At 38.2% G+C, this 17,510-nt stretch overlaps 1 protein-coding gene across 1 annotated transcript in view; it reads right to left on the reverse strand.

Annotated features, from left to right (window-relative positions):
• Positions 1-343: 343 nt before the first annotated feature.
• The window catches only part of LOC107298436 (A disintegrin and metalloproteinase with thrombospondin motifs 9-like), a gene marked incomplete at its 5' end in the record, with an annotated part of 33,596 nt that continues 16,429 nt past the window's right edge, over positions 344-17,510 (reverse strand). The window contains 10 exons of the mRNA XM_015827816.1: positions 344-364; positions 1,831-1,925; positions 4,185-4,289; positions 6,092-6,183; positions 7,371-7,504; positions 7,601-7,695; positions 8,087-8,181; positions 9,671-9,803; positions 13,542-13,736; positions 16,057-16,227. Coding sequence (XP_015683302.1) covers positions 1,836-1,925; positions 4,185-4,289; positions 6,092-6,183; positions 7,371-7,504; positions 7,601-7,695; positions 8,087-8,181; positions 9,671-9,803; positions 13,542-13,736; positions 16,057-16,227 — 1,110 coding nt within the window. The remainder of the gene's footprint in view (positions 365-1,830; positions 1,926-4,184; positions 4,290-6,091; positions 6,184-7,370; positions 7,505-7,600; positions 7,696-8,086; positions 8,182-9,670; positions 9,804-13,541; positions 13,737-16,056; positions 16,228-17,510) is intronic.

The following is a 17,510-nucleotide window of genomic DNA, read 5'->3' on the forward strand; positions in this document are numbered from 1 at the left end:
AAAAATGCAGTGGTGTGACTGCAAGGTTTAATTTTTTTTAAAAAAAGAACACAGGATAAGCAGCTTTAATATAAAATTTTACATACAAAAATATTAAATCAAAATAAATAATTCCGGACATAAATATAATACATTAGAACTTCAAGAATATACTGTACACACATACACACACATACACAGATACAATCATACTTTTTAAAAAGGCACATTACATACATTTCTCTCTCTCTCTCTCTCACACACACACATACACATGCACACACACACACACACTCACAAACATAAAAATAAAAAAAATGGAAGGCAGAGGTATTGCTTAATTGTCCTTCATCCATCTTGCTTAAGCTCCCGGCATTAAGAAATCCTGGAAATTAAAAAAAAGATAAAGAGATCTCATTTCTACTTTTTAGATAACTGAGGTGTTTGTGTGTATTTGATCTTTTATGGGGACAAACTCATATGCACAGAAGCACCATAACTCTACACTGTACAGTTGTTTTTTTTTTACATCTGGGTAACAGCTTCCAGCACTAGGTCCTTATACTACTAAATTATCTTTATGTCATTCCACGTAGGCTTTATATGCAGATAATTGAATTATGCATAAATTCAACACATGCAGACTCAGCAATTCCTCAATGTTTTTGGAACCACCAAGTTTGTGAGAATCACTTCCCAAAGGGTCAAGTGTCCTAGCCATGGCTGACATACAAAAAGTCAGCCTTAAAAAATAAAACCAAAACCTGGTATACTTTCCTTAAAGCAAACAAAGAATCAACAAACTACTATTTTATATGGAGCTGATTAGATGCCTTGAGTGGTCATCTTAAAAGAAAGTGAATGAAGGAATGAGTGAGTGAGTGAATGAATGAATAGCAATTCAGAAATATCAGCACGGAATAGGTTTTAAGTGGATATGATTATTCAGAATCTGGTTTTTTATGAAATATTATAGTAGTAAGCAATGTTGCTTGTGTTGTGATGACATCTGAATATTCAAGAAAAACAATAAAAATTAAAACTTAATCAATTGACAAATGATTAAGAATGTCTCCGACTGCTTGCCCAAGGGAAAAGAGATGACTTATACTGTTTGATGGAATTCCAAATTCTGAAGACAGCCAGTATGAAACTGAACATCTGATGATAGCAGCATTGTACTGTCACGAAGCAAACCCTATTCCTTTTATAAATGAAGTTTGTCTCACAACACTGCTTTTGTCATTGTGATGCAAGGAGCTGTGGATGTAGACTCTGAGAAAGTTTCAATAAATGTGCCTCTAATGGTGAGTGAAACAAGGGCCTCTTCTCAATACCTTAATCGAAGTCCAGATGGCTCGTCATAATCAGTAAGCTTATGAAATGTTTCCCAGATGAGTCCAAAAAGGGGGCTTTGACGCATAGGAGGGCACAAATCTCCTTTTTGCAGATCTTTAAAGCAGTCGTGATATGAGGTAGTCAGTAAAAGAGGTCTATCTGTACCCTCTTCTGAACAAATCACACAAATCTGACAAACTTAGGAAAAAGGTGGAAATGTCTACTTTAGGGCTAAATCCAAGTATGGTATTGGGCCTGAAGTGATGTCATTATACTCAAATGCATCGGTGTACAGTATTTGATGACTCAATGTACCATACTTTTGAGGCTGAAAGATTGCAAAGCAAAGCTTGCCTGGTGGAATTACAGTTCAGCCAAATGAACCTAACTGGAAATAAATATAGACCGAGTTGATTAAATAACTAAATATCACTGACCAGATACACAATTAAGCCCATAAACGTTTAAATATGTGTAAATATAACACAAAAGTATGCAGAAATTACAACTCACCATTGCTATAACACTTGAACATCGAGGCCAGTTCCAGATGATGGAGTACATTTTCCACAGTAACCACCACATTTTCCTATTACTTTGGTACCATCCTATAGATAAAATGATAAATAAAATACATCAGAAAGGAGTAAATGCAATTCTTCATATCCTAAATCCGTTTTGAGCAATTTATAGAAAGAAAATGTATTAACAACCCTAACCCCAATTATATTAGGCAAAGGGAACATATTTCTGAGTGAAAATGCAGAGGGTTATAGAAGGAAAATGTATTTAGGTTAAAAAGAACATACTAGGAAATGAAGGAACTGATAGTAAAATAAAACTTTATCATAAAACAAAGAGGTCGTCACCCCAACTCTGTAAAATATTATGTTTTTAAAATAAAATTATACACACATAGCATTCTGTTTTTGTTCTGTTTTCTTTATTTCAGCTTCAAACACCTTTGGATATTTTTTTTTTTAAAAAAAAACAGAATTTCCCTCAGAAAGAGAGAAAAAATATAAAAGGTGAAACAAATGATACATGACACTTTCCAGTCCTACATGTTAAAACGTAGTCTACAAAACTTTGTTTGCTACTCTTGATCTCTGATACTGATCCCAACGTCTTGTTCACTTATTCTCCTGACACTGAAACTTAAGAGCTGTGCCTGACAGCTCTGAAGCAGGGAGAGGAGCCAATATTGATTGTCTTGAGTCTCTGCTTTCAGTTGGTCATTTGGGACTCCCTTTTGGAGTTCCTGCTGGACACTGATTTTTTTTTCAGCTGCTTCAGAGTAACTAGTGAAAATTCATTCCCCTTTGCACTGTCCCTTTTGAGACAGACATAATGCCTTTTATTTTCTACATGTCTTCGCTCCCTTTATTTGCAAGTAGCCACTGGTGGGATTCAAATATGTGAACAACCGGTTCTCTGTGTGGATGCTGTTTCCGGAAGTCCATTCTGGGCCTGGGCAACAAAAAATTAGCTACCGGTTCTGCCAAAGTGGTGTGAACTGGTTGAATCCCACCACTGCAAGTAGCCCAAGTAAGCCAACTGTTCTTCCACAGGAATTGTCCTGCTTATTGTGGCAAATTGTTGATCACGGGAAGAATGAAATTTGTGTAGATTCTCAAACTATGGGTTTCAGCTCTGGGGAAGGAGGGGGAGTGTCATGAGGAAACCTGAAAGGGATTGCACTTGTTTCTGTTCTGCCTGAATGCCTTTGCTGACCGGCTGGACTGGGCCATGTGTAGAATACAGACTATATGGTCTAGTGATGAAGGCACCAGGAGATGTTGAGTTCTAGAAACCAGGAGATGTTGAGTTCTACTCCCGATTTTGGCATGAAAGCCAGCTGTGTGACTTTGGGCCAGTCATTCTCTCTTAGCCCAACTCACCTCCCAGGATTGATGGAGGAGGAGGAAGAAGGTTTACTAGGTATGTTAGCCGGTTTGAGTTATTTATGCTTATTTATTGTTACTGTACGTTATATTCAGGTACATTCAGGAAATTACTATACAATTATTAGACATATAAATAAGTCACACAAAAACGGAACAGCCTAGGGCAGTGATGGCGAACCTTTTAGAGACTGAGTGCCCAAACTGCAACCCAAAACCCACTTATGCATCGTCAAGTGCCGGGTGGATGTGGCCCACTGGGTGGACGTGGCTGCGGTGGTAACGGCAGACTGGGTGGGCTAAAAAGTTCAATCAAACAATTTCAACTTTGCAAGATCTTTTTTTTCCCGCGAGAAGTTGAAATTGACTGATTGAACCTTTTTTTTTTTTTTGCACATGGCGGCGGAGGCCTAAAAAGAAAACGTTTTATAAAACCCAGCTGAAGGTCTAGGACTGGGGCGATGGCGCGCGTGCCCACAGAGAGGGCTCTGAGTGCCGCCTCTGGCACCCGTGCCATAGGTTCGCCACCACTGGCCTAGGGCATTATATATCTGGATTCATGGAGGGTGAGGGAACGTAGGGACTACAGAGCCTAGGAAAGAATTTGTCCTTTTCCTTGAGTTTCATAGCATTGTTAGAACAAGCACTGAGCTGCCTATTGTGGAGGACTCAAGACAATTAATTAAAGAAGTGTGTGCAATCATGAAGCTCAGTCTTTTTACTTTCACGGTTAAGCAGATCCACTAATTAATTGCAATAATACAGATCAAGTTGAATTTACTCCAATCTATGGTTTTAAATACACCAATTACTGTACATACCATGTGTTGCACTTCTTGGGCTTTAGTTTTGACTTCAAGAGGCTACTCTTTCACACACACACACGCACACTTTTTACTATTTATAAGAAGGAGCAGCAAGTTAACATATGCAACACTTTAATTCAAAGTAAGTTTTGCTTACAGGAGATCTTGTAATTTCAGAAACAGCATAATTTCCTTGTGAAAGCCACCTTGAGGCCTGCATTACTGACAGGCCAGTTCCAGAGAGGTTGATGCTAAAACGACCCTTTCAAAAAACAAAAAAGAACATATATGAGTTGGCACTGGCTTTCTGAAATGATGACTAAATACCCCAAATGCAGGCTCCTTTAAAAACAAAGACAAAGGAAAGAAAAAGAAAGAAAATCTATTTGTGAGCAACGTCGTTTTCTAATGCTTTGGATCCCCTGTGTAACAACAGACCACAGAGTCATTATTCTAACAAGATTTCCCTGGCACTGTTTTCAATTGTTCCAAGCCCTCGCAACGATTAGCACATACTGTACAAATCACAGCAGGAATGAGATTAAGCATTTATTCTCATTTGCAGAAGTTTGAGAACAAGGCTGTTTTGCTGTTGGCCTGCCAGTTGAGGGCATTCTTGTCCTTCAAGTCATCTTTAACACTGTTGCTCTTTAACTCTTCTGAGAAAGGAGAGAGAGAGAGAGAGACAGAGAGAGAGAGAGAGACAGAGAGAGAGAGACAGAGAGAGAGACAGAGAGAGACAGACAGACAGAGAGAGAGAGAGAGAGAGAGAAAATAACAGTTTCCTACATCTGGACAGCTATATATTCTTGCTCTTTTATCTAGATAGGACATTTGCCTGGTTCACTTGTCATGATTTTCTGTGGCCAAACTAAGGCTCCGCTATGTTCTGGCATACAAATGCTAAAGGAGCCTTAGTTTGGCCACATCATGACAATCAACCAAGCAGTCAACCAGGCAAATGTCCTATCTCAGAACAGGTTCTAGCTTTATAATTTAAAATGTGTATCGTAACACTTTCCTTCCTGATCAATTGAAAGTTGAAGAGGCGTCTTTTCTCACCCTCCCCCCACTTAATTTCCATGGAACAAATATTTATTTTTTTCTGCATGAATCACTGGTGTTTGTGTTGGCTAAAACAGAACTCAATGTATTTTATTTTTACTGTAATTTTATGCAATGCTCTTAAAGATAAAAGTAAAGGTTTCCCCTGTCCATAGAGTCCGATTCTAGGGGGGGGTGTTAATCTCTGAGCCAGTGTAGCCCGTATGTCAACGCCAAGGTGCATGAAACGCTGATACTTTTCCACCAAAGTGGTACCTATTTATCTACTTGAATTTGCACGCATTCAAACTGGTGGGTTGGCAAGAGCTGGGGCAAGTAATGGGAGCTCACCGCTTAAAATTTATATATCACCTTTATGACATAAATCCATCTAGAATAGCTTTTACATCTCAAGGATAACTTGTTCTCATACAAAACCATTCATTTCTCAGATCTTCAACAGGGCCTTGTCTTTAGTCCCCATCCTTGATGGGAAGCAGAGATTTCTCTTCATCTGCTGTGTCCCCCCCCCACCAGTTTGAGATTCTTCAGATACACATAAATTTGTAGCACCACTTATACATCGTTTTCAAAGAACAAGCAAATACTATTTTATTTCCATAGCTAAAAATTAGTTATTGATATGCGTTTTAATCTGATGATTTATACAGTTTTAAGAATTAGTTCTCATTTATTTTATGAGTCTCTTTAAGAATTCTTTTTGGATTAAACAGTCGATTACTTGCAAAGAAAACTGGCTTAAATGCAATTACATACAAGAAAAACATTAAAGAACGTTTGATCATCACAATATTTGGATTGTCATAAAAATCCCTCAATTCAGAAGTACAAACTCTTTTTACCAGTACATTTAAAAAACAAACAAACACCAGAATGTACAATATTTACGAAAGGAGATGTTAGACAAGGAATGACGGAATAAGGCAATGGTTGGCGTATGATTAATTTGATTGGGAATGCTGGAATGTAACTTGAGATTCAAGGCCTAGAGAGGGATACCTGTGGGCACTTGGCTGCACTATAGCAATCCCCAGCAGTGGCAAAAGGAACAGGTCTCCCATCAAGTGTCTGTGCAAACTGTAAATCGGTAGCTGTGAAAAAATATTTGGCAAGAACCACAGAGACAAAGGGGGAAGGGAATGGTTGGAAAAGAAAAAGAAAATGCAAATGTTTAATTTGGCTCTTGCATAAAATAAAACACTTAACTGTATACATTTATTTTCTGACTCATCAGCAACCCTCCCTGATTTTTCACACAGATAACTAAACGAGAAACTTGGCACAATGTTTAAACTTGTGTAGGGAGATATTAAAAAATGAGGAATAATTCTGTGAAAAACATTCACCACTGCAAGCATTGTAAAAATATGCAGAGGCACCAATCTTTTAACAATGCACTACAGGTTTCTCTCTTTATGTTTTCTAATATGTCTAAAATTGTAGGGACTGTTCTATAGCAGCAAGTTGCTCCTTCTATTTGTTTTAAACATCGGCATAAAAATGTGGATGTGGTCCTATAGACCATAAAAGAACTGCAACTTATTTGGCCTATTTCATATGCCTCTTTAGGAGCTATCATTAGGAGCTGTCTCTAGCTCAAGACAACGTCCAGCTAGAATACAAAAATCAGCTCCAATATTGTTGCTAAATTGTGCAATCTGATTGCTCTTGTATGCCCTCTCTGCTTTCTGATGGGACTTCAGCTGAAAGGGAATTCTGGTGAGAACCACCATCCCAATACTGTGAGAGTCTACTGTCAAGCTCCAGGGAAATCAGGAGATCCAGGCAGTTCAAATGGTTATTAGGATTTATTGCAAACTTAAGCTCTCTACAAGAATCTGAACTGCTAACGTTCAAAGCAATTTGGTGGTAGATAAGGAATTCAAGGTGGCCTGGACTTAGCTCTCTCGTGGGCTCGAAGGGACTCATGACTGATGACATCTTTGACTCCGCCCTCAGGCTCAACCTGGTCATCTCCTACACTAATTTCCCAATGAGAAATGGGATTACATTCAAGTAGAATTTCCATGACAATGCTTATGATTATAATTTTACATTTGAGCTTAGCTGAGGCAAGATAGGGAAAAGAACATTCATGGAGAACTAAGTTTAATGTGCAGCAAGGTAAAATTATGTCATTTTTAAACACCATAAGAGAAGATATGGTAATAATACAAGTTAAACTCAAGAAATGTAAGCTGGTCTCTTTTAAAATAGTAATTCCAACAATTCCAACAAAGAAAAACAAAATGAGAAACAAAATATTGTTGTTACTTACTTATTATCTGCATAGCATTCAGGTCCAGCCTTACTTTGCTGAAGGCTGAAAACCCAGCTGCTGTGTAATCTTTCCTACACTGGCAATTCTCTCTTCGGCTTCCATTATATGGACATTCAGTTGGGTTATGTAACCTGAATCAAAAGAAAGCCCCTTTTCTACTTACTGCAAAAAAATACACAAGGTAGCAAGACAAAATAAAAAAATACAGAATGCCTGCCTGTTTTTACCTGTAGCTGTAGACTTCTGAGAAATTTTCCGCATCACCATTTACCAAAGTGATGTATTCTTTAGGACTATCAGAGTCCATTCCAGCACAATATATCTGGGGGGAGAGGAGCCATAATTTTATAAAACAATTAAAGCTGATGCTGAATAAAAAAGGACAGAAATAAGAAGAGTGTGTAGAATTATGAATTTCTGAAAAATTGCACAATGTAAATGTAATTGAATCTCAAAGGGCCAGTTCCTCATTTTCCTTTCACATTGTTCTAACAATCTTTTCCCTCTCGAAATGAGAACTCAGATAGAAAGTTTTCTTCATAATAATACTTATTGCTTCTAACTCACTGAAAAACAAATGCCTATACTTCCAGCAAGAAAACAGAAACGTATAACAGGCAGAAGAATCTGTAGTCATTTGAACCTAAGTTCCCCCCCCCCGTCCTATAAACTGTATTCCCCCTCCAAAAACAGAGGAAGTGTTTGAATCAGACCTTTAAAAGTCTTCCTTTAACGTTCAGAAAATATTCGCCATCCTCAGTAATGACTTTGAGCCTTTTTGCTTCTTTGCAGCTTGTTGGTAGTTCACCTAAAAGAAGGAAAAGTAAGATGAGGTTCTAATCAACAAAAACGAAAGAGTCAAAGTGACGCAGTGTCAGTTTCTAACAGCTGATCAGTGAAACATTACTGTGAATATTTCAAGATATGTGAAATGTCTTCAGTTATTTAATTGAAGAGGAAGACCTTCAATGTGTATAATAATAATAATAATAATAATAATAATAATAATAATAATAATAATAATAATAATAATAATAATAATAATAATAATAATAATAATAATAATAATAAAGTTGGAAGGGACCTTGGAGGTCATCTAGTCCAACCCCCTGCTCAGGCAGGAAACCCTATAGCATTTCGGACAAATGGCTGTCCAGTCTCTTCTTAAAACCCTCCAGTGTTGGAGCATTCACTGCTTCTGGAGGCAGGTTGTTCCACTGGTTAATTGTTCTCACTGTCAGGAAGTTTCTCCTTAGTTCTAGGTTGCTTCTCTCCTTGATTAGTTTCCACCCGTTGCTTCTTGTCCTGTCTTGAGGCGCCTTGGAAAATAGCTTGACTCCCTCTTCTTTGTGGCAGCCCCTGAGATATAAGCAGGGAACCTCCCCCCCACACCAACACCTGCAGTGATGTTATAAAATTTGTAAGAGGTAAGATTTTCTTTTGAGATGACTCAGCATCAGACTTCCAATGTCAGCGCAACCTATGGCATTTTGCTCATATATCCATCCAAGGAATATGTTATCGCTGGTTGCTCTTCATTTGAAGTGATACCAGCCCTGTCTATCATCTCATAAAGAGTATGAAAATAAATCAGGTAAAGGTAGGTAGAAAAGGTGAATCACTTTTGACAGTTTTCTTGGACTATTATACTGGAAGATTATTATTGCTGCTCTTCGTTTGTTGGAAGAAAACCATTTTTTTAAAAAAAAATTAATATGTCATTTTTGTTGCAGTGCAGGATTTCACACCTCCCACTTCCCACCCCCAGTATCTAGGTGCCAGGAAATTTTATTTGTGCCTTACATCCATTCCCCTCCCTCTTTCCTTCTTTTTGCTTTCTTGATTGCACATACGATGGTCTCTCAAGGACTGAGCCCCATGCATTGTCATGAAATCAAGCATCTGTAACATTCCCTGCTATTTCTGTTGTTGCCTTCCTGGCTTAGGAAATGCTGCAGGGCATTTTCACAACATACCACTGAAGTAATGCCAAAGCTTCAGATCGCTTGAGGATTCTTCAAACCAGACTTCCCAAATTCTTAAGAGAGATTGTGTTAAGTGTGGAAGGGAGCTGTTTTTTTGTTTGTTTTGTTTTGTTTTTTAAAACCCCTCTAAAGCAGGGGTAGGCAACCTTGACAACTTTAAGCGGCATGGACTTCAACTCCCAGAATGATCCAGCCAGCAATGCTTAATTTAATTTAACTGAAAAAGTGTGGGACATGACATAGAAGTAGATCTGTACTAATACAAGCACGGGATTAAAAGGAAAAATAAAACTCGTTCCCAAAGACTCTTACAATTATGGATGTTGTGGCATGGCCTCCTTTCCTCAGGTTTTAAATCGTCAAGGCATGAGGTACTTGCTTGATCGCTGTTTGTGAGGCACTGAACTGACCGTTGCATTACCCCAATTCCACAAGTCACCGAACACTGAAAAGGAAGGAAACCAAATTCAGAACCTTGCCTGATACCTTATAACTTTCTAGTGAGTCATGGGGGGGAGAGAAAGAGAGAATGAAAAGGTAAAGTGGCTAACAAAACCAAAGCTTAATTAAAAGACTGAATTAAAAAAAGGGAAACGTTTGTGCATCTTTACCCTCTTGACTCTTCTGAATTCTACAAATGTTTTGTTGCATATCTGGCACAACTGTGTGAAAATTAAGATGCTCTTTAAAAACACAAAGATATTAGGAACTATGCACAGTGAGAACTACAAGCCTATTGAGGCTTAAGTAGCAGAACAATTTTTAAAAGTAGAAGGAACAGGGGAGGAAAGTTTTTCACACAGTATGCAGTTTTTACCCAGTGCTATAAACAGCAATTTGCCACATAACTAACTCTCTCTCAGTGCACACATACACAGATTTGCTTGCTGGCAGGCATATTATCACAGCTATTTATGACTGGATATAGCAATATACCATCTGAAAAAAAGGCCATGCTGAAGGAAAACCAATTAATTGTTCAAAATATCATTGATCTTTCTGCAATAAAACTCTTTGGTAAGGTGCAGATCAAAGATGGAACAATTAAGGAGAAGTAGCAGGATAAACTGCAGGATAAATTGCAGACTGCACCAGCTGTTTGCAGTTATTTAGATAAATTATTTTCAGAACAACAAACAAATGCAGACGGATACATATACAGTTACTGAGTAAACAAGTTTAAACGGAGGTACAAGGTAACACTTCCCATTTTTGGCACGAATTAGAAACCACACTGTCCCTAATTTAAGAGCACCTTAGAGGGTTTTGAGAACACATCTAAATAACCTTTGGGTGGGCAGGGGATTATCGATAACTGTGGAAGGGGTACATGGGTCCCAACATTGGGTGAGACAAAGATGCAAAATGGGTGGGACTGCACATGGCAAGAATAGAGTTTTTTGTTCTCTTTCCCAGGTATTCTGGAGACAAAAGGTTAGTGTTTTCAAAACCACGCTAAACCGCTTTAAGATTTACATTGCGGCTTTTGTGTTTCCAGCCTCAAAAACAGACAAAAAAAAAAGATTTTTCTGAATGTTCTCTAATAGAACTTCCTTGCTCTAAACAAGAGGCCCCCAACCTTTTGAGCATCAGGGACCGGTTCTGAGGAGAGAGGGTTTTTTGCGGACCGGAGGGGGCGTGGTTTAATGTACTGCCTGCATCCGGCGGATGGGGCTTTGCTTGTTTGTGCGGACCAGTTGCTGGCATACCGTGGCCCGGTACTCTAAACCACTCTTCTCTAACTAGGGCAGTAATAACTATTGAAAAGAAATATAAGCAACACTTCACTATAACTGACTATTCCAGTTGTTTACTATGAAGGACTAATTTCTCTTTTAGCAAAGATCTACAACTACAACAAGCTTTGTACCGTAAAATGCATGAAGCCAAGTGAAGCCAAGCCATCTGACAAATATGAAAGTTATTCGAAGAGCTGTCAGAAAGGCTCTTTTCTAAAGTTCAAATGGATTGGATTTTATTTCTGTATCCAAGCAATACAAACAATTGTTCACAGCAAGAGGAGAGCCTTCTGAACTCCAAACAAATGCCAGACTTTTCAGTTGTGTAGGAATGGTGTTAAAAGGAGAGAAAGATCTGTATGTGACCTTGTAAGTGGAATTTGAGTTTTTCAGTAGCAAAGTTCCGTTATCTCCTAGCAACACAGGACCACACAATCTGACCACCTTGGTTTGAGCATGCTTGGGTCAACACTTACTTATTTAGTGTTGGCCTGCCTAGCTTTCTTTCTTCATTTACTCAACCGCCTAGAATTTGTATTGCTTTTCCTTATGCATGAGGAGAAACAATGACTGGTAGTGAGAACGTAACCTAGGTAAGGAAAAATGAATCTCTTTGAAGCCGGATCTGAATCTGGAACAATTTTTCTATTCTTCCTCGCTGCTTTCTGTTAATGTTAACTGGTAGGCTGATCATTGTACTTTATTTTTATTTTTTTTTGCCATGAACCAAACAGGCACTTCTCTAAGCCATCAACATTTATATAAACTGAGATATAATTATTTAGATATCCCTTTTATACACATAAAAACTGTAAGTTCTGGCCATTCACTGTAGGTAGGGAGAATTAAATCAGGGTAGGCAACCTTTGAAGGGTGAGAAGGTGTACTTGACACAGGCCATTTTTCAAAACATAAATGGGGCCATGAAAATGATGTAAATGGGACCAAACCCAGGAATGAAAATTCATTAAATACAATTAATCCATTTGTATTTAATAAGTGTTCTCTTTAGCATGTTAAATGTACAACTCAGTAGCAACTCTGCATGAAACAGGTACGTAGGTGAGATCATCCATTGGCAGAGAGTGAGGCATAATTAGTAGGCTGGTGGTGCTCAGTTGTACATTTCTATTCTGGGTCACTCTGCTATGTGGAGGCTGGATGGGAAAGATTCAGGTTTTGTCTTAATCCTAACAAGACCAAATGGTTGTGGGTTTTAGCAGTGCTTTTTTTCTAAAAAAAAAAAAAAAAAGGTGCCAGAACTCACACATGTCATACAACCTGCCTTCCCTACCCTACAAGGTTCCATCCAAAAAAGGTGCCGGAACTCCGTTCTGGGCGTTTTATGAGAAAAAAAGCCCTGGGTTTTAGGGCCCCCAGAATCTGGAGATTTTCCACCTTTGACTCTGGTTAGGGTGGCAGACAGAGATGTACACAATTTGCAAGTCCTCTTGGACTTGCAGCTCTCGACTGACAAGATGGCCATGAGGGTTTTTGCTCAAATCCTTTTTGTGCACAACCTGTGGCCATTCTTGCCTGGAAAGGCTATGCTCATGGTCACTCATGTTTTGTTCATCTTCCAGTTGGACTGGTGCAATGTGCTCTGCATGGATCCCTACATTCAGTAGTGTGCCCCAGTACATGCGGTTTGGGACATAACCCAGTTCACCCATGTAGCAACACTGCTTTTCAAACTGTGCTGGCTCAGAGTAAGCTTTGGGGTGTAATTTAAAGTGCTGTAAAGCCCTATATGTCATAGTGCCAGGTTGTTTGCAGTACTGCCTGTATTCAAGTATTTGTGCTCATTCCATATAATGTGGCAGGTTAGGCATACTCTGGGTCCTTCTGCCATCTAGCAGGAACCAGGAGACATTCCTTCTCTATCGTGGCACCTATGGAAAAATATTCCCCCCAGACAATTGGATTAACTAACCCTGTTAGCCCTTTGTAGGGCTTCAAAGATCTGGGTTTCCTGCAAACATTGAGCCAAGGATGTCTGCTTAGCTTGATACATAACATTATTTTAATTTCAGATAGCTTACTAGAAGCCCTGGTCATACTATACTATTTATGTATATTTAACTATTATATTTTTCTGTTACAGATATTTAAATAACCTTTTCTAAAAGCTTTTATGCTATGTTGTGATGCCTTTTTAGCCAAAATCCAAAATCACTACATTGAGAAGGGCAGTCGTATAAATAAGCCAATAAATAGGAATAAATTAGTAAATAAGAAGAGTCTTTGGCATGTGGCCCATGGCTCTTGGGCATGAGTTTGTACAGCCATGCAACAGACAAAAGATAAAGAATAATTAAGTCATGAAGTAACACACAGTAATCCATGAAAGAGAGGAAAGAGGGCATCTTGTTTTTTAAAAGTCATTTGGGCTATGTAGCAAAACAAATCATGAATAATAACAAAACAAAAGTTTAGAAACATACACTTCCCCAATTTCCAACTCTCCACGATGCCAAAACAGGGCACTCGCCTAGATAGCATGACTGCACATTTAGTGGTGGCGTGCCTGGACAATGGACAGTGTTCTGATAACCATACTCGTAGTGATCTTTCCCTGTATATATTTCACTGCAGGAAACCAGCCTTTGCTTGTAGCCTTTACCACAGGTCACAGAGCACTGAAAAATACAAAGCAAAAAAAAAAATATGTATCACTCAAAGTAAGCTTTTGACAAAGTAGAAAATTAGCCTGTGAAGTTTCATGAATCAAGTGTGAATTGCTACTTCTTCCAGCTTGGGTACTTTCTAGAGGTTTTGGCCTAAATTCCATCAGTATATTCCTTTGTTGGTCCTGAAGGTTGGCTCCTCAGCTGGCAGGTTCACTGACTTGCTTATCTTCTGGGGAAGGTAAACTTCCTAGGTCGGTCCAGTTTTGAGTGAGGACTGATTTATTAAGGTGTCACCTTGGAAGCAAGAAACTTGGTAATCAACTTGGGATCATGGATATCCTTGGTACTTTCCCATAATTTTTCTTTAGGGCCACATCCTTGCCAGAAAATGAGGCAATCCACAAGAGATAGGTGACAACACAGGATGAATACTTTACTTTGTAATTCATCCTGTCTGTCACACTAACAGTAGTGGTCATGGCAGAATTGAAAAATTTGTATGGCCAGGAAGGTAAAGTACCAGAAAACAGAAGAACAGAAGATGAACGTGAAGTGAAAGAAGAAGCTGGAGAAGCTAAAGATGATAGACTATTTCAATCCTGCCTTTTAATCCTTTGAGTACGCGTTTCAATTGCTCTGCCAAATAGGGTGGGTGGGAACATTGAAGGAAAATAGCCACGGTATTTTTTTTAATTTTATGAAAACAGGGCTGAATATTCTGAAAGTCCTGCTGTTTGTATGATTGATATTGCTTCCTGAAAACAGGAAGGCATTCTGTATCCCTTTTACTGTCTACTTGCTCCAAAGCCCATATATAATTTGTGAACACCTACTCTGGTGACTTTGTTCAAAGGAACGGATACAATATTTATATTTTATCTTTTTTTTGGTCAGTTTTGACTGACATGTTCTCCCCTAACTGTGAACTTTATTTTTTTTGCTTTCTGAGGAAGCTAGAAACACTTTTGCTAAGGAAGACATAGAAATCCATGCTAAAAATGTTACTGAATTTCCTGCAAATGTACAATTTTGCTGCTAGATTTTGGAACAGAACCTCAATTAGGCAATCAGGTTTTCAAGCCGAATATAATTTTTTGACAGGGCCTAGACTTCTGCTTCCTAATTAGATAGATAATTTCATTGCCCCCTTCTTTCACTCAATAACAGATAACTGCTGCCCACATTCAATCTTTCCCAATATCATTCAGGTGTATTGAAACTACAAATCCAAGAATTCTGGATATAGTGATTCCAACACAACTTGGAGACACAAGATTGGAGAAAAAGTGACTTAAAATCTAGCTGTAATTTGTAAATCTGATTCTGATTCTATTTAATTTATTCTGGCTAGCAATCTTGAAAAATATAATACACCAGGAACTTTACAGATGATACTGTGTCAGAAAACTTTATGTCACTTTCTCAACACATAGGTAAAATACCAAAATAAATTAGCCATGTTCTTTTAAGGTTAAGATCTTCAACTTCTCTAAAGTATTCTTTTTTCTACATGCAATATCAGCATCACATTTAGGGAAAACCTTTCAAATGAAATGTGTTCTATGTGAGACTCTACTCAGGGGGCCCAATTTTTTTTATTACTACTGCCCATTCCAGACAGTCATGAAACTTCAATAGCACTTAGATTTATATACTGCTTCACAGTGCTTTACAGCCCTCTCTAAGCGGTTTACAGAGTCAGTGTATTGCCCCCAACAATCTGGGTCCTCATTTTACCGACCTCAGAAGGATGGAAGGCTGAGTCAACCTTGAGCCGGTGAGAATCGAACTGCCAAACTACTGGGCAGCAGTCAGTCAGCAGAAGTAGCCTGCAGTACCGCATTTAACCACTGTACCACCATGGCTCTATTTCAGATGAATGCTGGTAGATGACATTTGACTGAGGTAGCAAAAAACTCCAGGTACTGGCACCTGGACCTTCCTGTAAGAATTAGCTTTGATGCCTGTCTAACAATTGCCATCTTTTGATGGCAGCAGCCCTATCTTTACTTTGCTGCAAGCATTAAAACTCTTCAGCTTTTATTTGATTAAATATAATTTTTGAGCTTCATTAGAATGAACAGTGTTCGTATAGATGCTCCACAGTTACAGAACCTTTTTCTATTAAGAGGTAAGAATACATTGCCAAGTCTCTTCCCACTGCCCTTGCTTTTGGTAACCCAACAAATCAGTCAGTGAAGAACCAATGGATGAGTATTACAAGAAAATGTCAAAGCTAGCTGGTTTGCGTATTTTATCTTGCCATTCTCTATAGCTGTCACTGATTATAGTTTAACAACTAAGCTTTGCCCAGAGTTAAGACACATACCTCTGACCAGTCTCCTGTAATCCAAATGTATTCACATGGGGGTAACGTGCAAATCTCAACATCAGATGGCCTCTTGCTTGGATCACAGTGAAGACTATCAACGTCTTGCATATTTTGGTCCACACAGATAACTTTCCGGTATCTAGACCCCTTGCCGCAGGTTTTGCTACACTGTCAACATAAAGGAATAAAGAGAGCAGTTGGTAGACAGCATATGACACCAGGCTAGTTAGATGATAAAAGAAGAAGAAGAAGAAGAAGAAGAAGAAGAAGAAGAAGAAGAAGAAGAAGAAGAAGAAGAAGAAGAAGAAGAAGAAGAAGAAGAAGAAGAAGAAGAAGAAGAAGAAGAAGAAGAAGAAGAAGAAGAAAAATAATAATAATAATAATAATAATAATAATAATAATAATAATAATAATAATAATAATAATAATAATAATAATAATAATAATAATAATAATAATAATAATAATAATAATAATAATATAAGAAATTTGGTCAGAGATGCACAATTTCTCTTGGCTTGATGGCTGCTCCAGACTTTACATGGCATGTTGAACACTTTATTGAAAATATAGGCAGGGCTAAGATCTGTTCTAAGAAGGGAGTAGTAGGTTTTTAAGAGGTGAAACGAATGTCCTAAACATATACACGGCTTATAGCATCTATTTTGACCTTTAAAACCCCCCAAATGCAAAAAAAAAAAAAAGCAAAAAGTTTGACATTGTCAATACCTGTCAGGCTCCAAAACTAAGAAAGACATGCTGTGGTTCTTCTAAGTAGTTTCCTTTATTGTTTCTCGCCTACAAATCAAAATCTTACCAAACTAAAAAAGACTAAACACCATTAAACATACTCTGAGAACTACTAGGGAGGAACCGTCTTAACTCTCTCCCACGTAAACTACCTTAACCTTACTGTCTTTTGCTTCTCTGGAATATACTGCCTCCCTCCCTTCTGGGAATCAGGACTACATTCCACCACAGTACCATGGAAGAGATTCTTCTAATTGCAAAGGGATACTGATGGCCTGCATGTATTCCCTATGACTTTCATCCCTTTTAGTAATTTTTAAACATCATTTTCAATTATTAGATAAGTGATGGAACTGATCCAATAGCTTGAAATGATCAATATCAACTTCCCTAAATAAGACTCTTGGAGTAAATCCTAAATTTAAAGCATGTGTCATCTCTAAATAAAAACACACCTATTCCATCACCATTAAATTATATATCTCAACAGGAAGCAGCACCTGGCTGAGCGTGCTCAGCCTTAAAACTAACCAGGGTTATGCCTGGTTAGGATGTGCAGACCATCAAGGAAAACACACTACCAAAAAAACTTGCATGGTTTTATCCATACAGAACAAAGAAACTCAGCTACTGTTCATAGCTAATCTAACTCTACTTTATAATAAATATTTCTAGGCAGAAAATAAAATTTGGGGATAGGA

The sequence above is a fragment of the Protobothrops mucrosquamatus genome, unplaced genomic scaffold (assembly GCF_001527695.2).
Source record: "Protobothrops mucrosquamatus isolate PMUCROS unplaced genomic scaffold, P.Mucros_1.0 scaffold3966, whole genome shotgun sequence".
NCBI classification, from domain to species: domain Eukaryota; kingdom Metazoa; phylum Chordata; class Lepidosauria; order Squamata; family Viperidae; genus Protobothrops; species Protobothrops mucrosquamatus.